The sequence below is a fragment of the Heterodontus francisci genome, chromosome 1 (genome assembly GCF_036365525.1).
Source record: "Heterodontus francisci isolate sHetFra1 chromosome 1, sHetFra1.hap1, whole genome shotgun sequence".
Lineage (NCBI taxonomy): Eukaryota > Metazoa > Chordata > Chondrichthyes > Heterodontiformes > Heterodontidae > Heterodontus > Heterodontus francisci.
This window is the reverse complement of record NC_090371.1, coordinates 184,762,223-184,785,196: the sequence shown is the minus strand read 5'-3', so window position 1 is coordinate 184,785,196 and position 22,974 is coordinate 184,762,223. Positions and strand designations below refer to the sequence as shown.

At 43.5% G+C, this 22,974-nt stretch overlaps 1 protein-coding gene across 1 annotated transcript in view; it reads right to left on the bottom strand.

Moving 5' to 3' along the window:
- Nucleotides 1-13,103: 13,103 nt before the first annotated feature.
- The window catches only part of prss12 (serine protease 12), a 224,670-nt gene continuing 214,799 nt past the window's right edge, over nt 13,104-22,974 (bottom strand). The window contains exon 13 of the mRNA XM_068017768.1: nt 13,104-14,019. Coding sequence (XP_067873869.1) covers nt 13,712-14,019 — 308 coding nt within the window. The 3' untranslated portion in view covers nt 13,104-13,711. The remainder of the gene's footprint in view (nt 14,020-22,974) is intronic.

The window sequence follows — 22,974 nt, the reverse complement described above, 5'->3', positions numbered from 1 at the left end:
AGTTTTGAATCTGAATGGACTCTTCTGAATTTTGGAAGCATTCTGGAATTTTATATTTTGAATCCATTCTGTGCAAAACTCTTTTGGGTATTCCCTTCTTATTTTAAATTTTCTTTTCCTTAATAGAGGCGTTGCCACTCTTTTCCAGGTGTTCCTGCACTTTCTGAGGTTTCCCGCTCTTCTCGTGTTTCTCCCACGCTTTCCCTCCTCGGGGCACTCGAATTATGGCCACCGACTCTGGACTCGCCCTCACCAGGGATCGACTGTTTTTTGTTTTCCACATCTTCCCTTCTTGCCTGCCCAATGTGCCGTTTTTAATAACGTACCTTTTTACAAGGTTTCTCCCCGTTTCCCAACTGCCACTCGGTATTGTGACTCGCAGCCCATTCGCTGGACCTGGTTTGTTCACACGGACCACCACGCTTCTGTGGTGCAGCCTGAATGCCTGTGTGGCTCACTTGCCAACTTTCCATGCCTCTTATCATCTACGAAGCAGTTCTGGAGCTTTTTGCAGCCTCTCCCAAAATCTGCAGTGTTTTGGCACTTCTCTTACCAGGGTTAGGTTTCTCCAATCCTCTTTTTACCACTTTGTACAGCACCTGCCACTGATCACCATATTGTATATCACTGTCACGATGTTGCATGTTGTTGGTACCTTATTGTCATGCAGAGCCCCACCTGCCGTGAATGAGGCATATTAATTTTGTCATATGAACAACAATTTTAAGCTGTTACTGGAGTGAAAAAATGACTTGTTAAAGAGATCACCAGACATTTGGGTTGGAAGGACATTTGCATACTAAGATACGCTGCTTGTGGAGACAAAGGATTATTCCCTGATCCAATTAACCCAAATGGATATTGATCACCAGACATTGAAGGTGTAAGGAAGCGCATTCCAGTGCCTGCTAAAATAATACAATGCACAAACACAGAAGTGGTTAAGCTAGTTCATCACATGACTGACCTGCTGGCCAACTTTTTTATTAATGCCACACAGAAAATCATACAGAAGGCAGTTTTGCAATTGAAGCTAGAATAAGAAAGCCTCTCTCCTGGCTGTCTTTCTCTTGCCTTCACCCAAGCCACCGGACCCACAGAAGACACATACACCTCAAGACAGAAAAGACTCCAACAACGAAACAAGTTGAAGTGTGAACTGGGCCCCAACGCATAGCAGGACTCACCGTCAACCAAAGACTCTTCATTGCACTCAAAGGACAGGAAATAACTAACAGATGTTGCCTCAAAATTTTCCCCTTTATTCTTTCTACTTTTTCTATCTCTATCTGTGTGTGTGTTTATTGCATATGCATGCTAGCATGGTCGCATTGCATATTTGTAGTTGTTAACAGAATAGAGTTTAAGATTAAACCTCCACCATTCTTGTTTAAATCTGAGGAAACCTGTCTGATTTCTTTGCCTTACAATTGGAACAGTGAATAAGGATTCACTGAAGGGGGACCTAAAAACATGGTATTTCTAAAATTAAACCCTATTACGGTTAAACCAGGCAAAGGCTGATAGGGAACTGATCAGTTCTAATGAAAGGTCACTGACCTGAAACGTTAACTCTGCTTCTCTCTCCAGAGATGCTGCCAGACCTGCTGAGTATTTCCAGCATTTTTTTGTTTTTATTATTGAAGTAACTTGGGATAAGTTAAAAGCACTGTCTATGGAGGAGTTGAGGAAAATGGCCGATCAGTGTGGGTTCACTGTACGCGGCGAGGCTAGGAAGTCTGAACTCCTAAGGCTAGTGGCCAACCATTTTTCCCTTGAATCTGAAGAAGCAGAAACAGGGTTAGAGATAGACTCTGACAGGGTATTGCTAGCAAAGCTACAATTGGAATGGAGGAAACTTGAATTTGAGGAAAGAGAAAAAGAAAGAGAGAGACAAGAGAAAGAGAAAGAGACAGGAGAGAGAAAAAGAAAGAGCCTTCCAGAAGGAATGTGAAGACAAAGAGAGGGAGGAGGAAGAAAGAGAAAGAACCTGCCAGAAGGAATGCGAAGAGAGAGAGCTAAGGTGGGTTGAAATAACTAGGGGGCGACAGAGTAACCCCAGTGAACGCACAGCCAATATGGAAGAGCGTAATTCATGGCTGGGTACAGAATTGTTAAAACTTTCCCAACTGATACCAAAATTTAATCAGGGAGCCATGGAAGTGTTTTTGTGTCTTTTAAAAAACTGGCAAGGCAGTTAAAGTGGCCCGCTGAGGCTTGGACTCTATTGTTACAGAGCAAATTAGTAGCAAAAGCCCATGAGGTTTATTCCATGTTGCCAGATGAAAGTTCATCAGATTATGAACAGGCAAAAAATGCTATCCTTGGGGCATATGAGCTAGTACCAGAAGCCTATCGCCAAAGTTTAGAACCCTCAAGAAGCAAGCTGATCAAACTTACTTGGAGTTTGAGAAAAGTAAGCAGCTGTCTTTTGACCAGTGGCTGAGGGCTCTTAAAGTGCAGCCCAACTATGAGAATCTCAGAGAGGTAATTCTGTTAGAGAATTTAAAAACACTCTCCCACTGTCCATGAAGACCCATGTAGAGAAACAAAATGTTCAGAGAGCCCAGCAAGCCACAGTTCTGGCTGATAAGTTTGCTCTCATCTATAAGTTGGTTCCCCAGGGGAAAACCTTTCCTAGTCACCCCCACAAATCCAAAAAGGACAAAGGGTGGGAAGGTGCTAGAAGTCCAAGCAGTCCTGGGAGAGAAATAAAAGTGGAGACACCAGGGGCCGTCCTCCAGCCAAATAGGATAGTGCTGTAAGCAGGAGTGAGACCCAGAGACCTGTCTGCTTCCATTGTAATAAAGCAGGGCATCTAAGACCTGACTGCTGGAAACTAAAAGGAAAACCTATAGGGTTAATCAGGCCACATCCACTCAGTGAAGGAGAGACCATGTTAGAAAGCACAGCAGAACAAGCTGTGGCTTTAACTGCAGTAAGAGTGAGACCCAGGAAGCTTATGGCTGCAAGTGCAGGAAAATTAAATAGGATTTCTAAAAGTTATCAGAGTTTTGTGTCTGAAGAGAGAGTAACCCCATACCCCTCGAATGGGGCAAGCAAGCCCATCATAATTCTTAGGGACACAGGGGCCACTAGATCCCTTTTACTGGGAAAAGGCGTGACCTTTCCCCCAGAGAGTGCAGTAAACACCAGAATGGTGGTAAATGATATTGTAGGGCAGTGTATGCCTGTACCTGTACACCAAGTGCATTTGGAGTGCGACCTAGTTTCGGGACGGTGACTGTAGGGATTGTCTCTAGTTTGTCAGTGGAGGGGTTGACCTGTTCCTAGATAATGATCTGGTGAGGAGGAAGGTGGGTAGCCCCCCCAGTAGTGGAAGAGAGAACGCAGGTGAACAGAGAAACAGGGCAGTGGCAGGAGACAGTCCCCTGCAGTTCCCCTGAATGTGTAATGAATCAGGCCATGATCACACCAGCTCCCCCAGAGGAGACTGAATTGGCACTGCAGGCAGATGACCATGAGGTCTGCCCATCCGAGACTTTCTTTGGAAAGTTAGAAGACCCAAGGAATGAATTAAATTAATTTTCCCTGGCTGAGGCCCAGAGAGCTGTCCCAGTATTGAAAGAGATAGCACAGGCTGCCCAGTCTGAAATTGAAGCAGAGGGAGTCCCTGATTGCTACTGTTTAAAGAATGAGGTACTGATGAGGAAATAGAGTTCTCCTCACAGACCTGAGAGCAAGGAGTGGACAATGATTCACCAGTTAGTGGTACCGCAGAGGTACCAGAGAGAAATATTAAGAATGGTCCATGACATCACAGTGGCTGTACATGCCGGTATACGAAAAACCAAAGCCCCCATAAGACAGCAGTTTGACTGGCCAAAACTCCACAAAGATGTGGTGGAGTACTGCAGGAGTTGCCACATGTGCCAGGTTGAGGGGAAACCCCAATGTACAGTGAAATATGCACCCCTAAATCCTGTATTGGTGTTTGGAGGAGCCTCCAGCAGAGGGCTGATGAACTGTAAGGGACTCCTGCCGAGAAGAAAAGGGGACAAGTAGGCCCGAGGCTGGCAAGAGGTTAGAAAGGAATGGGGAAAAAGGGACCAAGAGGACAGAGAAACTGTGGTTAAAGGAAGTATGGGAGAAATCCCAAATGGAAACCCCTACTGTCTGTTCAGCCAACCCCGAAAAATGTGAAAGATTATAGTCCACATCCTCCTATGTAAATGCAGACAGTAGAAGCACCCCACCAGAGTTGCTAACAGCATTTACAGGAACCTGCAGAGACAACGAAAGTCCTCAAGAGGGCAGAAAAACTGTGAAGGTGACGCCTCACCTAGTTGAAGTGCCGCAGGAGCGTGCAGCAGAATCTGGACAAATACCTGCAAGCAGGAGTGTCCCAGAGGACAAAGGGGAAATTAGCAAAGAATTCTCCCCCACAGTCAGGACAAAAGGGAACCAGCCCACCCCCTGAGGTGAAAAACCCTTGCATGACTCATCAATGCACTGAAAAAGAGCTCAGAGTAGAACCGCCCACTGCCACTGCCCCCGAGCAGAACTCCAACCTAGGGCTAATTAAACCTAACCCTCACCCTGCAGACTTCAACAAGAACAAAGACACCTTAAGCAGTCATGGAAATGTGCAAACTGGAAAAACTTTCCCAAAAATCACATGTTTATTGGGATGGCAAAAAGGGCCGTTTAAAGCAGCACTGCTACCAAGAAAAGACAGGCTGTAACAATCGTTAGGGTTCTGAATGAGAGAGATGCATGTGTGTTTTCCTGTCCTTATCTTCTCTCTAGTCCCTTTTAATGAAATGCTCTTTTTAAAAATCACATTTCATTCTGCTGGGTGTGGACGTGGCATGCAGACCCTCACCTGCCAAGAATGAGGTATATTAATTTCAGCATATGAACATCAATTTTAAACTGTTGCCAGAGTGAAGAAATGACTTGTTAAAGAGATCACCAGACATTTGGGCTGGAAGGACATTTGCATACTAAGAGATGCTGCTTGTGGAGACAAAAGACTATTCCCTGATCCAATTAACCCAAATGGATTTTGATCGCCAGACATTGAAGGTGTAAGGAAATGCATTCCAGTGCCTGTTAAGATAATACAATCCACAAACATAGAGGTGGTTAAGCCAGTTAGTCACATGACTGACCTGCTGGCCAACTTGGTTTCTTTTTGTGCCACACAGAAAAGCATACAGAAGGCAGTTTTGCAATTGAAGCTGAAGCAAGCAAGCCTCTCTCCTGGCTGCCTCTCTCTTGCCTTCACCCAAGCCACCGAACCCACGGAAGACACATACACCTCAAGAGAGAAAAGACTCCGACATCGAAACAAGTTGAAGTGTGAACTGGGCCCCAGCAAATAGCAGGACTCACAGTCAACCAAAGACTCTTCATTGATCCCAAAAGACAGTAAATAACTAGCAGATATTGCCTCAAACTTTTCTCCTTTATTCTTTCTACTTTTTCTGTCTCTATCTGCGTGTGTGTTTATCATGTATGCATGCTAGCGTAGTCGCATTGCATATTCATAGTCGTTAACCGGATTAGAGTTTAAGATTAATAAACTTCTACCTTCCTTGTTTAAATCTAAGGAAACCTGTCTGATTTCTTTGCCTTACAATTGGAGCAGTGAATAAGGATTCACTGAAGGGGGAGCTAAAAACACCGTGTTTCTAAAATTAAACCCTGTTATGGTTAAACCAGGCAAAGACTGAGAGGGAACCCCTAGCCCCCTTCTCACTTGGTTGTAACAGTATTTCTTGGGTTCTTCACAAAGGTCTCGGAGTCTCTGTCTGCCGAAACATCAACTTTTTATTTACATTTACATTCTATTTACACTCACAATGAGGATCTCTAACTAGCCCTTCGCATGGTTTTTCTCACTCCTTCCAAGCCTACTGTCCATGTGACTATTACCACATCATCACAACAGTGGGAGGGATTACCCTCACTGTCTCAACTGTTAACCCGTTCAGAACCTTACACTACACAAACTACCTTCCGATGTTGGAGAGGAAATGCCAGAGAAGTCGGAGGATGTCATGTGAAAAGGTCACTGAAATCTGTGGGATCATTCAGAGGCGCCTGAAATCACGTGGTTTTAGTAGGAGCCCCATACCTGTTGCCGTCAAGGTGATTGCAACACTCAATTTTTTCATTAGTGGTGCTTTCCAGGGCTCAACAGGCAACATATGTGGCACCTCACAGGCTGCCACTCACAAGTACATTAATGAGGTGACCAATGCCCTATTTCGACATGCCAATGATTTCATCTATTTCCCAGTAGACAAGGACAACCAGGTAGCAAGGTCAGCAGTCTTCGGCGCCATCACTTTTTTCCCTAGAGTGCAAGGGGTGATCGACTGCACTCATGTGGCCATTAGAGCTCCCTGGAACCAGCTCACTGCATTTGTGAATTGCAAAGGTTTTCACTCTTTGAACATTCAACTGGTTTGTGACCACAGGCAGGTCTGGGCTCATTTCCCAGGGAGCTGTCATGGCACATACATTTTGCAAAACTCACAACTAGCTTGAATTTTTGAGGTACTAGCCCAAGTTGATGGCTGGATCTTGGTTGACAACGATTACCCACTTTGAACATGATTAATGACACCAATGAGGTATCCCCAAGATGCACCTGAAGAGCCATATAATGCAGTTCATGCCTCCACCAGAGTGAACACACCACTGGCTTGCTGAAAATGTGCTTCTGCTGCCTTGAACGGTCAGGAGGTGCTCTGCAGTACGCACCACAGAGAGTCTCACGAATAGTCGCAGTCTGCCGTGCACTACACAACCTGGCAATGCAATGATGACATATTTTGCAGGAGGAGGAACAGGAGGAGCACCACTCCTCCTCAGATGAGGATGAATTTGATGCACCTGCGGAGGAGGCCATTAATGTGAATGAGCCTTTAATGGATGCCAGGGCCCTGGAGAGACTTGCACGGGACATCTGGGAAAACCTTATATTTGAGCGTTTCAGCCAAGTGTGAGGGCACCTACTTAATTACAGCTCCAAAGCAACAACTACTTTACCTTCCTGGGATGTTCACCTCCCCCTGTCAGCCTAACCAGTGGTCCAAGTTAAAAGCAGACGTCCTCTGCCATCTGCAATTGCACATGGAGTGGAGCTTTGCTTCACTGGCTGTTGAATACTGAATTTGGAAAAACCTGTGGCAAACTTGAACAAATGTCCAGCATCCAGCCATAACCCCTCAATCAGAAGCAGCTACACCATAACATCACTTTGAATATACCTGCCCCTTCTAACGGATCCTGGTTGTGATGGAACCCTAGAAGGGAGGGCCTACTGAGCCTACATATGAAGGCATGTCACTACGGAAAACTATTGCAAAACTGCAAGCTTCAACTAGCAGGCAGTGAAGACTGAAGGCTGAAACATCAAAGTTTACACCAGAATGGCCATGTCTACCATTCTTTTGAAGCATTAAAGCATGCCAGCCATGAAGTATGCCTACATATTAGTCTTTTCACCTCGGGCAAGTTTAAATGATAAACAAAAATGTATCAAAGATTACAGCAAATAAATGTATTGGTAACTATTCACATGTGCAACAAATTCAATTCAACCACCCGTGCCATCTTTGTGCTCAAAATTCCTTAATTTCACATTTTCTGCCACTACATCTTGCTGTAATCCTGACATTAGCAGCAGAGGTGGAGGCAGTCTGCTCATTGTGCTGCCCCATTGCCCTGGAAGAATGTGGCAGGCATCCTCTGAAGGAATGGGGCTTTGATGGCTCCATCCTACTGGGGGTCTCCAGCACTGGTGCAGGAGCATCCCCCTTAGGCTCATCTGCTGGAGGTAAGGGGGTCAATGCTGGAGGGAAGAGGAGATGCCGCTTAACCTGGGAATCTCCTGAGAGGAAGGCCCTGGACAGCTGGCACATGCTCCTCCTCCATCTGGGTGCATGATGGCACCTGCCTGTCTCCCTGAGGGCAAGGGGCACCCAGAGAGAGGTCCAGGTGCCTCGTCCCTCTCTCACTTAGCCACTGCTATACAGAACCCATTGCTATAGCGATGGAATGCAGGTCAGCGTGCACATGGGTCAAGTGCTCAACCTGGCTCTCCATGGTGGTTGCCACCTTCTGCATGGATGAAGCCATACGCTCAAATGCCTGGGACATGGCTGGCATCATGGCTTCCATAATCTCCTCCATGGCACGCGCAAATCCATGCATGACCTCAGGCATCTCTGACATATCTTCCCCATGCGTTTGCTGCATTTCCAGCAGACTTCTCGTGGCCTCGTCCAAAGGATTATCATCAGCGTGGGGCTCAGCAGAAGCCTGGGCTCCAGCAGACCTCCAAATGGACCTGGCTAAAACATGCTCACTCAGCTGTTAGAACGTGTCTGTGTCGTGCCCAACTGAGCATGACCCTGATTCTATGCGCAACCACACCACCCCCCCCACCCCCTGGTGGACCATGTGGATGTAACTGCGGTTACAGAAGAGGCAGGTGACTGTGCACCCTCTGGGACTTTGGCTTTATCTTCCCCAGAGGCACAGTTATCATCCTGCTGGTGTCCTGTCATACAATCACAGGAATATGCAGTGGTGAACAAACAGAAGCACGTTAAGCATCATCACAGCATGAGCTCATCACGTTTTCACATGATACTTCTGTGTTCACATGTATCATCAACAATAAGGTTGATACTTCATCCTTATGCCTTGACAATCCAGCCTTGCTATTGGCAATGGCTCCTCCTTCCTCCTCTCTGGCAGTCTGCACAGGCTCCTCCTCTGCTGGGTTCAGGAGTGTGAGATCCGGGACACCACCCACTCTCTTGGTGCACTCCCTTTCATTGTGGGAAAGTGGTTATGAAAAGAATGCCAGCACCTGTTAATTTATGATTAGTTGCAAGTGGGCCCTAAAGGTTGGCAACAAGTGACCCATTAAACAAGGGATAAGTTTTGAATCACTGGAGGTGGGGTTGAGGGCAGTGGGGTGGAGCTTGGCATGAACAAACTAACTGAGAGAGTGCTGACCCTGGAACATTACACCATCACATGGCTTTTGGAGGTGTGCCAATGTGGAACCATCAAAAATCCGTGCTAAAAATCAATTGAATGTTCCATGCTTCAGGGAAAAGGACACAATTCCAAAGCTGCTCTCCTTATTTTCCAGCTTCACAGTCCTTTCATTCATTGAGGTAAGACAATTACAAGTTCCAAAAGTGAAGATCCATTTAATATTTGGGCAATGTAGAGTATGCTCTCCTCACCCTCATTTTACAAAAATGGGGAAGTGAGCCAAGAAATTATAGTTGGTGGTATTAAAGAATGAACAACTAATACGTTCAGGACATTGTGGAACTTGCTACCGCAGGACATGTGGGTTTACCAAGTATACAAACACATTTTCATTTCATATGTTCGGGTTTATATGGCAGCTGGTATAGTGCAGCAAAGGGAATGAGGGAATCATCTGCCTAGAATTTCCATGGAAGCTGCCCCAATCTTTTGCCATAACTTTGGCCAAGTGTCAACAGAACCCCTGAGTAACTGGGTAAAAATGGTTGCTTACGCCATTTCTGTGGTGGTTCCGCTTATCTTCTGCTGAAGTTAAAGAGGGAAATCGGGCGAATCTAGTGGAAATTCTCCCCCACCGTGTTTAAGAGTCTCCAAACCAACCTGCTCAAAAATCCATTCAGGTAGTCTTGGTTTGTCGACTGTAATGTGGACACTCTCTCTTGTAAGGTCACACTTTACCTCTCTAAATGCAGAGAGCAAAGGTGCTTAGTAATAGAGCCAAGGCTAAGGGACCTCCAAATATACACAGCTGTTCTATTACAGTTTAGTCAGCTAAAACCAGGCAACTTACTCCACAGAGCACTAGTCAACTTCCTACTGCTTTCCCACCCAGGACCACCTTACTCAGAAATGGCTCTAAATCAGGAAATGGAAGGGAAGGAGGAACTCAAGAAAATTAAAATCACTGGGGAAGTGGTACTGAGCAAATTGTCAGCTGTGGGCTGACAAGTCCCCAGGTCCTGACGGACTTCATTCTAGGATCTTAAAAGAAGTGACTAGTGAGATAGTTGATGCATTGGTTTTAATTTTGCAAAATTCCCTAGATTCTGGGAAGGTTCCATTAGGTTGGAAAATAGCCAATGTAACTCCTTCATTCAAAAAGGGAGACAGAAGGCAGGAAACTACAGGCCAGTTAGCTTAAAATCTGTCTTAGGGAAAATGTTAGAAGCTATTAAGAAAGATTTTATAGCAGGGCACTTCAGAAAATTCAAGGTAATCAGGCAGAGTCAACATGGTTTTGTGAAAGGGAAATCATGTTTCACCAATTTACTGGAGTTCTTTGAAGAAGTAACATGTGCTGTGGATAAAGGGGAACTGGTGGATGTACTGTACTTAGATTTCCAGAAGGCATTTGATAAGGTGCCACATCAAAGGTTATCGCAGAAAATAAAAGTTCATGGTGTAGGAGGTAACATATTGTCATGGATAGAAGATTGGCTAGCTAACAGGAAACAGAGAGTAGGCATAAATGGGTAATTTTCTGGTTGGCAATATGTAATGAGTGGTGTGCCGCAGGGATCAGTGCGGGGGCCTCAACTTTTTACAATTTATATAAATGAATTGGATGAATGAACCAAAGGTATGGTTGCTAAATTTGCTGATGACACAAAGATAGGTAGGAAAGTAAGTTGTGAAGAGGACATAAGGAGGCTACAAAGGGATATAGATAAAGTGAGTGGGCAAAGATCTGGCAAATGGAGTATAATGTGGAAAATGTGAAATTGTACACTTTGGCAGGAAGAATAATAAAGAAGTATATTATCTAAATAGTGTGAGATTGGTGAGATGCAGAGGGATCTGGGTATCCTAGAGCATGAATCACAAAAGGTTAGTATGCAGATACAGCAAATAATTAGGAAAACAAATAGAATGTTATCGTTTATTGCGAGGGGAATTGAATACAAAAGTAGGGAGGTTATGCTTCAGCAATACAGGGCACTGGTGAGACTACATCTGAAGTACTTGTGTGTACAGTATTGGTCTCCTTATTTAAGCAAGGATGTAAATACTTTGGAAGCAGTTCAGAGAAGGTTGACTAGACTAATACCTGGAATGGGTGGGTTGTCTTATGAGGAAAAGTTGGACAGGCTAGAGTTGTATCTGCTGGAGCTTAGAAGAATAAGAAGCGACTTTATTGAATCATATAAGATCCTGAGGGGTCTTGACAGGGTGGATGTGGAAAGGATTTTTCCCCTTGTGGGAGAATCTAGAACTAGGGATCACTACTTAAAAATAAGGGGTCGCCCATTTAAGACAGAGATGAGATTTTTTTTCTCTCAGAGGGTCGTGAGTCTTTGGAACGCTCTTCCTCAAAAGGCAGTGGAAGCAAAGTCTTTGAATATTTTTAAGGCAGAGGTATATAGATTCTTGATAAGCAAGGGGGTAAAAGGTTAATGGGGGTAGGCGGGAATGCAGAGTTGAGGTTACAATCAGATCAGCCATGATCTTATTGAATGGCGGAGCAGGCTTGAGGGGCCGAGTAGCCTACTCCTAATTCGTACGCTCATATGTTCATATGTAAAGCAGGACGGCATTGGCTTGCAAGGTTATGTGACATTAAATGGGAAGAATGCTTACCGCAGCAAGAAGTCTGCTACTCCAGGTTTTGGTCATGAGCCAGTCTAGCTGGTCAATCATCAATGGTGTCCTCGAGTACTGTGGATCTGCCTGACTGACACAGTGTGCCACGGAGGGTTGGTTTGGTTTTGAACTTCCATCACCAGGCATGTCAGTTTTGGAGCTATATTGACCCTAATGAAAGCCTACTTACCTCCCCCTGACAAGAGGGTAAGCTCCAGATTGTTGTGAGATAACTACAGCTCCTCATGAGTAGCATGGTGCACAGCACAACTCAGAACAAAATATGAGTGAGCATAGCATCCATCCTCCAGATCATATCAAGCCTTATCAGTCTGTGATCTCACCAGGTGGAATTGCAAAGCTTCAGCAGTATCTGCTTGCCTTTCTATAACTCAATTATCGTCGTCAACGAATCCTGAATGTGTTTCCATACCTATGTATATGAGGGACCAATCATAAAATTGGATCCTAATGAGTAGAGGACCATGCTCCAGGTCAGCTTTTCAAGATTCTTCGATTGTAACTCTGGCCTACTCAGTGGCCCCCATCAAAAGGCAAGTTTTATTTCAACAAAGGAGTTGCTGAGGTGAACAGTATAAATGCACTTAAGGGAAGTTTGATAAGCATATGAGGGAGAGAGGAATAGTAGTTCATGATATTGGTTTACATGAAGAGTGAGAGGAGGCTCAGAGGAAGCCTGTTTCTGTGCTGCAAATACTTTGGCCAGGATTCTATGCTGGTGACTGGGGTCTCGACATCCAGAAAAAGCAACATCGAGATCCCCACGTTGCCAGCAGTTATCATTGTCATTTTTCCAACACGAGCCCACAAATTCAGTAAATTAATTTTCACGCCAGCCTTGGTGTGATATGAACTTGTAATGGCTGCATTATGAAGCCAGAACCATAATCATTACTCTGCCTTACCCAGTTTATACAGACTCATTAGCTCCATGCAGAACTTGCTGACTGTCCATTCTTAAATCCTTTTAGTGGTTTGGCAATGCAAACTGGGATTAACCCAATAAACATTTGTGTCTGACATCTGTAGGCATCTTCTTTCTTTATCCAATTCACGGCACAGTTAGACAATTAAAGTTGGACAAAACATCTTTATTTATAGCTTGTATATGATCATTGAGCAAAATCTTATTTTTCATGCCAAGCACTTCAGAAACAAGTTTATACAACTTTTCAAGTCATCAACAAAATCTCACGGCAGGCAAGTACTTGACTGAACATTCTGGTTCATGCTGGTTCCCAGCTATTTGTCCTTCCTGAGACTTGTGCTCTTTGTTAAACTGGAAAAAGTAAAATCCCATATTACAAGTTAGTGCAATGTTCTCAGTTAATTCAGATATAAATACTGTCAGCATTAACTGGTTATGGAGTAATGACAATGTTGTAAACTTCACCATATCATTTATCAACTTGCAACCTGAAAGAATGGGCCTTTCTAAGAAGTCAAAGGTCCCATGTTTATTAAATATCCTGCTCCTTGTAGTGCAATGTTGATCGGAGACAAGGCGGTTTTCTCTTTATTGCACAGAATACAGTAGCCCTGATATATTTTTTGAGCTAACCTGGGCAAACATTACACAGAGCACAGCATGAAGTCCCATGGATGGTATGCAGCTATCCAGTTTTTCTCCACAGTGGGGCACTATTGCATGGCAAAGAATACAAAAAAGTATAAATAAATACCATTATTTTTGACAATGCATTCCCAGTTCAGGAAAATACGGACCACTGGGTCAGGAAGAAATCCAATGATTTCTTTACATTTATATTGTACACTATATTTGAAACAAAATAAAAGCTGATTGTGCACAGTTCCCCTCAATACGTTTGCCAGCCCTTTCAATGACTTTCTTTTGTTGCTGTAATCTATAGTTATAGTAGCACCATATCGGAACTGCTCTTTTTTGCATTTATCCTTGAATTCTGGAAGTGCTCTTGTCATTGCAATAAAGTAGTTGCGGAGTGAATTTGGATGACTCCATTATGGGGAAAGAAGGGAGAGTGAATTGTGCTCAGTCAGCAGCCAGCACCTATCTCCTGGCATGTCCTCTGATCCCAGCAGCTTACAGTTTAGTTAAACGTTTAATCCAAGGCACAAAGGCAGAGACTCTTGTGTAGACACCTGGGGTATTCTTTACACCACAGCCGTATCCCCAGGAGGTCACACCAAATACAACCCAGCGTCCTCCTGCTCTTTCACACATCAGTGGTCCACCACTATCTCCTTGACAGCTGTCTACCCGTTTGTGGTCCAGTAAGTTTCCTGCACAGAGCATCCTCCCTGTGAATCTCTGCTTGTAGCGCTCCTCACAACGCCTTTTCCGAAGTAACGGGATGGCGGCTTGCTGCAGGGTCTTTGAATAAGCTCTTCCTACAGCAGAGACAAGAAAATCATAACGGCTTTTTAGTTAAGTTTCTAATATACCACTCCTACACCCAGCATTTTATTTAACAATGTAATACTCCAGACTTTGCCCTGAGGTAGACATAAGAGAAACACTCTTGCTATTTAAAACATTGATTTGTAAGCAAAAAAAAGTACATATTTTGAATGGTGGATCGCCTCCTGATCACAGTTGCCACGCTGGTGGTATTTTTAAATCTGGATTATTGAAACACAGACCTCTAAAATTCTCTAAATGTTCTCTTGGTAGCTGCACAGGAATATTGGTTTAACTCAATTAGAAAAAGTGCAAACAGCCCTTTTCAGACCTCTACGCCGTTTCTATGGAATTTCCGTTAGTTCCCTTTCACAGTTATGGTGAGTGACCGGTGGAACCCCTGCCAAATTTCAGAGCCAATGTTTCTTCATCTAGCCTTCAGCCCACTGTTTGACTGGAAACAAACAGCAGCATGAGCTGCTGAGAGCTTAGTGCATAAAGGTCACGTTTCCAAATGTATAGCCTCAAAAACATCATGTAGATGGTGGTTTGTGAAGTGAAAAATTCATGCTAAATATGGAGTGTGAGTGCATCTTTTGAGATTGGGGTTAAGAAATACTTTGGTATAAACTCACTGGTCCTGAATTACTGGGGGTCTCTCTCAATCTCCTGCCATAACTTAAATGGGAAATTGACAGACCCTCTGGAGAAATAGCATAAACGACACTGAGTGATAAAACTGGAAAACTGTTTCCCTTCCCCAGCAAGGATATGCTCACAAAAAAATACTTGACTGAGGAATAATCTGTTCTCAAATTAGATTTGAAACAAAGGGCATTTTCTCCATGAAGTTTCCCTTACCCTGTAACGTGGTGTAGAATTTTCACGAGTGTTCTCCTGCCCATAACTCTGTCAAATGATCGGCGGAAATCTTGCCGAAATAGTGGAAAAGCCACAGGGTTCCTGCCAATTTCTGACTGAAGGTACGGCAGACAATTGGTAGCACACTGACGGAAATTGCACATTTGTGCCTTTAAATTATTGCTATGCCCTTACAGAATTTGGAAGCTAATTTTCTGACTAAGCAGCCAGTCGGAAACATTTCTCAGCTTATGCACATTCCAAGCAAGAATTGCACTGTCTGCCACACTGGTAAATGTTAAAGTATAGATGTTTAGGACCTTTGCCTAAAATGGGCATTAGGCCCTTTGCAAATGCAAATAGGGGGCATAATGCTTGTTTCAGGACCCCTTTCCAAAAGGATGCCCGAAATACAACTGGCACCAGGCTGGCTATGTTCAGGATAACTAAGTCTACATGGGGTCTAATCATTGGTCCTCAAAGAGATCTCTGAAGACTGGCACCAAAAAAGCATATTTAAAAAAAAATACTTACCTGACTCTGGGGCCAGGAGGAGCAGTAATGCTTCTTTCAGCTCCACTGCATGCCCCCAAGATTGGTGCTGAAAGCTCAGTCTTCTTCTAATTGTCTCCCATTTCTTCTGAATGTATCCCATTCCTCCTGATCACCAACTCCCTTCCAATTGCCTCCCACCTAATTCAAGGGCCTACCTTAGGGCTGCTGCTGGTCTCACAGCAGCCCAAAATTTAAATCCACTTTGCGAGAAAGTTGCCTGTGAACACACAATTGCTATCCACAGCCATCCGACCCAATATGGAGTGTGGCCCAGGCCTATCTGATCCTACACAGAGATCATTCCTTGTGTCCAGTTTGTGACAGGATCTAATTACACCGCCATATGTTTTAAAGGTTGGTTTATACAGTACAAAATATTTAGAACATTGATATATTTAAGAACAGATAACATGATTAGACCCAACCTTGATTCATCTCAACCTACTTTGTCAATTTTCTCCATATGTTCCTGTCAGTTCTTTTCCAGAAATGTATCTGATTACCTTTAAGCCTATTTACACTGACTGCTTTAATGTTGTTCTTCAGCTGATGCTCTGCTGACTGTGAATGATAAACATACTGATTGTAAATGGAATAGATTCTCTTGCCCTGTACACATTGGAGACTGAATAAAACCACAGTGATTTATAAAGTTTAAACTGTAAAGAATCTAAACAAAAACTAGTTAGAAAGATCAACCAATGTCCTCAGTTAAATGATAGTTTTTACACTGCTATGTAAACCTACACCAATATAAATGCCAGTGTATATTATGCTGCCAGAATGACAGGAAGTAGTGGTATATACAAAAAAACAAATCACCAAGTGATATGGAGCCTCGCAGCTTATTTTATCAACCATACGGTCAAGTGAAGAAGGGTCGAAGGGCTTGCCTCTTTGCCCTCTCCTAGTTTGACCACAACAGGTTTAATTCTCAAAGTGGATATACTAGCCAATTCAGTAGGTGTTTGAGAACTTACTTGCTATGATCATAACAAGTACCAATTGGACAGGCTTTCTTGAGTTAACAAAGAAAGAAATTAACTTTACTGTACCTAAACCAAACTAATAAAAATAATAAATAATGTGCTGATTTTCATTCACACACACACACACACACACACACTAGAGGTTTACAAACACACACAAATAGGTTACAGAGTGGGGAAAGGTAGATTGGTTGAGTTAGAATCCATAGAAGAAAAAAGTATACAGTCTGTGAGGTTTGGTGATTTGGCTGGCTTCTAGCTGAATTCGGTGGTCCTGAGGCTTTTAGCTTGAAGAGATAAATGACTGGTTCGGTGGGTCTCTTGGAGACAGTGATGCAGATGATTTAACCCAACGGGGTTTCTGGTTGTAGTCAGAGTATGAAAAGGTGATCAATCAACAGGCAGGATTTGAAAGCTTTCAAGCAGGAATGGAGAGAGAGAGGGAGATCCCTATTTAGGCCTGCATGTGTCAGAGTCCAGTTACTTCTCTCTCTGCTGCAGAAAGATACAAGCTTAAAACCACAGATGCAGAGGGACTTGTCACATGACAGTCACTCAGTGATTCAAAACATAGAAGTGAGCAGTATTTCTCTCTTGCTAAAAAGAAAAAAAGAATAAGCAGTTCTCCTAAACTTCTTGGGTCTTAGTTCTTGCTGGGAAATGCAGCCATTTTGTCTCCCTCCTCATAAGCCTTTGCAATGTAGGTTGAAGTGTTGCAAATTAGGTGACCATCCTAAATTGTCAGCAAAGTCATCTTCCTTTTTAATTGTTCCTTTTAAATTTCTTCAAAAAAATATAAATTCAGATCTCCACTCAATGGATTAAAGAAAACTATCATTCAACAAAGCACATTGGCGTAACAGTATGTATGCGTGTCTTTATAATACATAATATAATGTGTACACCCACATATATGTATGTATATTGTATATATCTATGTTTGTTATATATGTGCTTATTTGAATACCTTTTTGTCCATTTAAACCAGTTTCCTGTATGGAAAGAATTAGAACATTGCTCTGCCTGAAACATGAAATGAGGTGATGCTTTAAAAGATCAGTGATATCCAGTGTCAATCTGGGCAAGATCGTTGGACTAAGAATTTTGTGAAGAAGAAATTCTACTCTGTATTCTAAGATCCAAGTCATTTATATATAAGCAAAAAAAACCTATATATAAATGACATGGACCTTGGAATACAGAGCCGAATTTCAAAATTTGCAGATGATACCAAACTTGGAGGAATGGCAAACAGTACAGATGATATGAACCGCCTGTAACAGGACATAGACAGGCTCGCAGAATGGGCAGACAAGTGGCAAATTACATTTAATACTGACAAGTATGAGGTGATGCATTTTGGCAGAAGGAATAGGGCAAGGCAAAAAAACTTAATGGCACCGTTCAAAAAGGTGTGCAGGAACAGGGGGACCTGGGGGTACATGTGCATCAATCTTTGAAAGTGGCAGGACATATGAAAAGAGTGGTTAGCAAAGGATATAGGATCTTGGACTTCATAAATAGAGGCATAGAGCACAAAAGTGGGGAGGTTATGCTGAACCTTTATAAAACCCTGGTTGGGTATTGCGTCAGTTCTGGTCACCACACTTTAGGAAAGATGTAAGGGTCCTTGAGAGAGTGTAAGATTATGACAGGCTTAGACAAGTTAGACAAGGAAAAACTGTTCCCATTAACTGATGATACAAGGACTAGAGGGCACAGATTTAGTGTTTGGGCAAAAGATGCAGGGGAATGTGAGGAAGAACTTTTTTTACGCAGCGAGTGGTAATAACCTGGAACTCGCTGCCGACAAGGGTGGTGTAAGTGGAGAAAATCAATGATTTCAAAAGGAAATTGGAAGGGCACTTGAAGGAAATAGATTTTCAGGGCCAAAGGGATCCAACGGGGGAATGGGACTGACTGGATTGCTCCACAGAGAGCTGGCATTGACTCAATGGGCCGAATGGCCTCCTTCTCTGCCATAAATGACTCTAAATAACTTTAAGAAGAGCAACTGAAATGGTGATATCAGAAGCTAGAGAAAAAAAAAGAATGAGCCAAGAGACCGAAGTAACAATGAGAACTATGTGTAAGACCTACCTATAAAAAGAGCAGTCGGAAGACAGAGAAAAAACAATAGCACTTGTGGACATGAATAACCACTTAAGATATGAGCTTCAGCAGATCTCAGTCTTTAATAGGAAGTTCCATTTGCTGCAATATGTGAATTAAGAGTACTATATATGTTCCCAATATTTTAGCTAGAGTTGAGTTAACCTTTAGGGACAAATTCCAGGATTTGCTCTTTGCAGTTAGTATAGGCTTGTCACTGGCATAAAAATACCTAGTATCCAAGTGCAGCCAATTTGGTCTTTTGTTGTACCATCAGTTAAATAAAAAATATATTCCTGTCAGCCACAGGAATGTGCTCATGATTGAAATGTTGCATCTCCTTAGTGAACAAAATGAGTAATAGACATCTAGGTCAAGTTCACGTTGAATAAGACAAACGTAAAAATATATTTCAGCAAACATCGCCCTCTCCACCACCACCAATGTGCGGCTGTAGCTCCCCCTGCCCACTCCACCTCCCCTCCCGCCCCCACACTCAGCTGAAGGTATGACTCCCGTCATGGGTAGGACGAGAGGATTTTTTAAATCTTTAAATCTTAATGAAGAATTCAATGATAAGGCAAAAGCAAAATATTGCAGATGCTGGAAATATGAAACAAAAACAGACAATGCTAGAAATACTCAGCAGGAAGGGCAGTATCTGTTAGGAGAAAAACAGTGTTAACGTTTCAGGTCTCTGTAATCTTTCATCAGAACTGGCAAAAGTTAGAAAAGTAATATGTTTTGAGCAAGTGGAAGTGAGGAGGGGGAAGAAGAACAAAAGGGAGGGTCTCTGATAGGGTGGCGGGCAGGAGAGATTAAATGACAAAAGGTTTCATGGTACAGAGCCAAAGGGAGTGGTAATGGGACAAGTAATGAAACAAAAGATGTGGCTGGATGAAATGTAATGACAGGATAGTAGCCATTCGAACACAAAGTACAGGGATTAAGAAAGAAACAAAAGGGTGGACAATAAAACAAATCAGCAAAAAAAAACATGAGAAAAAAAAAGGAAGCAGAGGTTATGATCCAAAATTATTGAACTCAATTTGAGTCCAGAAGGCTGTAAAGGGCCCAGTCGAAAGATGAGTTGCTGTTCCTCGAGCTTGCGTTGAACTTTGTTAGAACACTGTAGCAGGCCAAAAACAAAAAGGTCAGAGTGGGAGATGGAGAATTAAAATGACAAGTGACAGGAAGCTCTGGATCGGCTTGTGGACTGAATGGAGGTGTTCCACAAAGCAGTCACCCAGTCTGTGTATAGTCCCAGTGTAGAGGAGACCACTTTATAAGCAGTAAAAAAAGTATACTAAATTGAAAGAAGTACAAGTAAGTCACTGTTTAACTTGGAAGGACTGTTTGGGGTCCTGGACAGTGAGAAGGGAGATGTCAAAAGTGCAGCAATTGCATCTTCTGCGCTTGCATAGAAAGGTGCCAAAGGAAAGTGGGGAGGTATAGGGAGTGACTGAGGAGTGGACCAGGGTGTTATAGAGGGAACGGTCCTTTTGGAAGCTGAAAGGGGAGGGGAGGGGAAGATGGACGATAGAGAAAGGGCAAGAGAGCAACAGTGATAGGGGATTCTATAGTTAGGGGAACAGGTAGGCGTTTCTGTGGTTGCAGACGTGATTCCAGGATGGTATGTTGTCTCCCTGGTGCAAGGCTCATGGATATCACCGAGCAGCTACAGACCATTCTGGAGGGAGTGGGTGCACAGCCAGAGGTCATGGTCCACATTGGTACCAACGATATCGGAAGAAAGAGGGATGAGGTCCTGCAGGCTGAGTTGGCTGAGTTTAGGGAATTAGGAATGAGATTAGCATGCAGGACCTCAAAAGTAGAAATCTCTGGATTACTCTCAAGACCACGTGATAGTGAGTATAGAAATGGGAAAATACACCAGATGAGTGCGTGGCTGGAGAGATGGTGCAGGAGGGAGGGCATCAGATTTCTGGGGCATTGGGACTGGTTCTGGGGAAGGTCGGACCTGTACAAGCCAGATGGTCTGCACCTGAACAGGAATGGGACAAATATCCTTGCAGGAATGGTTTGCTCGTGCTGTTGGGGATGGTTTAAACTAGTTTGGCAGGGGGATAGGAACCTGAGTGCAGTCTTAGATAGGACAATTTCAGGGTAGGGAACCCGAGGCAGAAAATTAGTGAGTGATTCTGAAAGACAGAAGAAGCAAAGGTAAAAAAGTGTGTAGCATAGGAATTTGGCAGTGTTAAAGGGTATTTATTTAAATGCAAAGAGTCTAGCACATAAAGCCTTTAAATAAATACTTTAGAAAGCCTAGAGAAGTATAGAAAGTGCAGGGGTGAAGTAAAAAAGGAAATTAGAAAAGCAAAGAGAGGATATGAAAAATTATTGGTGGTAAAATCAAGGAAAACCCGAAGAAGTTTTATCAGTACAAGGGTAGGGCCTATCAGAGATGTACAAGGGAACTTATGTGTGGATGCAGAAGATGTGGGCAGGGCTCATAATGAGTTTTTTGTCTCTGTCTTCACAAAGGAGAGGGTTGATGCAGACAATGTAGTTAAAGAGGAGTGTGAAATATTAGATACGATAAGCATAATGAGAGAGGAAATACTAGAGGGTCTGACATCCTTGAAAGTGGAAAAATCATCAGGACCGGATGGATTGCATCCCAGGTTGTTAAAGGAAGCCAGGGAGGAAATAGCTGATGTGCTGAAGATCATCTTCAAATCCTCTCTAGATACAGGCAAGGTACCAGACAATTGGAAGCCTACGAATGTTGTACCATGTTTAAAAAGGGTGCGAGGGATAGGCCAAATAATTATAGATCGGTCAGTCTGACCTCAGTGGTGGGTAAGTTGTTAGAATCAATTCTGAGGGACAGGATAAACTGCCACTTAGAAAGGCACGGATTAATCAGGGATAGTCAGCATGGATTTGTTAGGGGAAGGTCATGTCTTCATAACGTAATTGAGTTTTTTGAGGAAGTAACAAGGAGGATTGATGAGGGCAGTGCAGTGGATGTGGCCTACATGGATTTTAGTAATGCATTTGACAAGGTCCCGCATGGCAGACTGGTCAGTAAAATGAAAGTCCATGGGATACAGGGGAATGTGGCAGGTTGGATCCAGAATTGACTCAGGGACAGGAAACAAAGGGTAGTAGTCGATGAATGTTATTGTGAATGGAAAGCTGTTTCCAGTGGCATTCCACAGGGCTAAGTGTTGGGTCCCTTGCTGTTTGTGGTATATATTACTGATTTGGACTTAAATGTGGGAGGCATGATTGGGAAATTTGCTGATGACACAAAAATTGGCCGTGCAGCTGATAGTGAAGAGGATAGCTGTAGAATCCAGAATGATTTCAATGGTTTGGTTGAATGGGCAGAAAGTGGCAAATGGAATTCAATCCAGAGAAGTGTGAGGTAATGTATTTGGGGAGGGTAAATAAAGCGAGGGAATACACAATAAATGGGAGGATACTGAGTGGAGTAGAAGAAGTGAGAAACCTTGGAGTGCATGTCCACAGGTCCCTGAAGGCGGCAGGACAGGAGGATAGAGTGGTGAAGAAGGCAGATGGAATGCTTTCCTTTATTGGTCAAGGTATAGAATACAAAAGCGGGGATGTAATGCTGGAACAGTATAAAGTGCTGGTTATGCCACAGCTGGAGTATTGTGTACATTTCTGGTCACCACATTACAGGAAGAACATAATTGCTCTGGAGAGAGTACAGAGGAGGTTTACGAGAATGTTGCCAGGGCTTGAAAACTGTAGCTATGAGGAAAGATTGGATAGGCTAGGGTTGTTTTCCTTAGAACAGAGGAGGCTGGTGAGTGACTTAATTGAGGTGTACAAAATGATGAGGGGTCTAGATAGAGTAGGCAGGAAGAACCTGTTTCCCCTAGCGGAGAGGTCAATTACCAGGGAGCACAGATTTAAGGTGATTGATAGCAGGATTAGATGGGGACACAAGGAACAACTTTTTCATCCAGAGGGTGGTGGGTGTCTGGAATTCACTGCCAGGAATGGTGGTGGAGGCAGAAACCCTCAGTTCCTTTAAAAGGTACCTGGGCATGCACCTGAAGTGCTGTAACCTGCAAGGCTATGGACCAGGTGCTGGAAGGTGGTATAGATTGGGTGGCTTGTTTTTTTCGGCTGGCATGGACATGATAGGCTGAATCGCCTCCTTCTGTGCCGTAATTTTTCTCTGATTCTATGTGTTTGGTGGTGGCATCACGCTGGAGGTGGCGGAAATGGTGGAAGATGATCCGTTGAATATGGAGGCTGGTGGGATGGAAGGTGAGGACAAGGGGAACCTTATCATGGTTCTGGAAGGGAAGGGAAGGGGTGAGAGCAGAAGTTTGTGAAATGGATCAGACCTGGTCGAGGGTCCTGTCAACCACATTGGGAGGAATCCTCGGTTGAGGGAAAAGGAAGACATATCGGAAGCGCAGTATT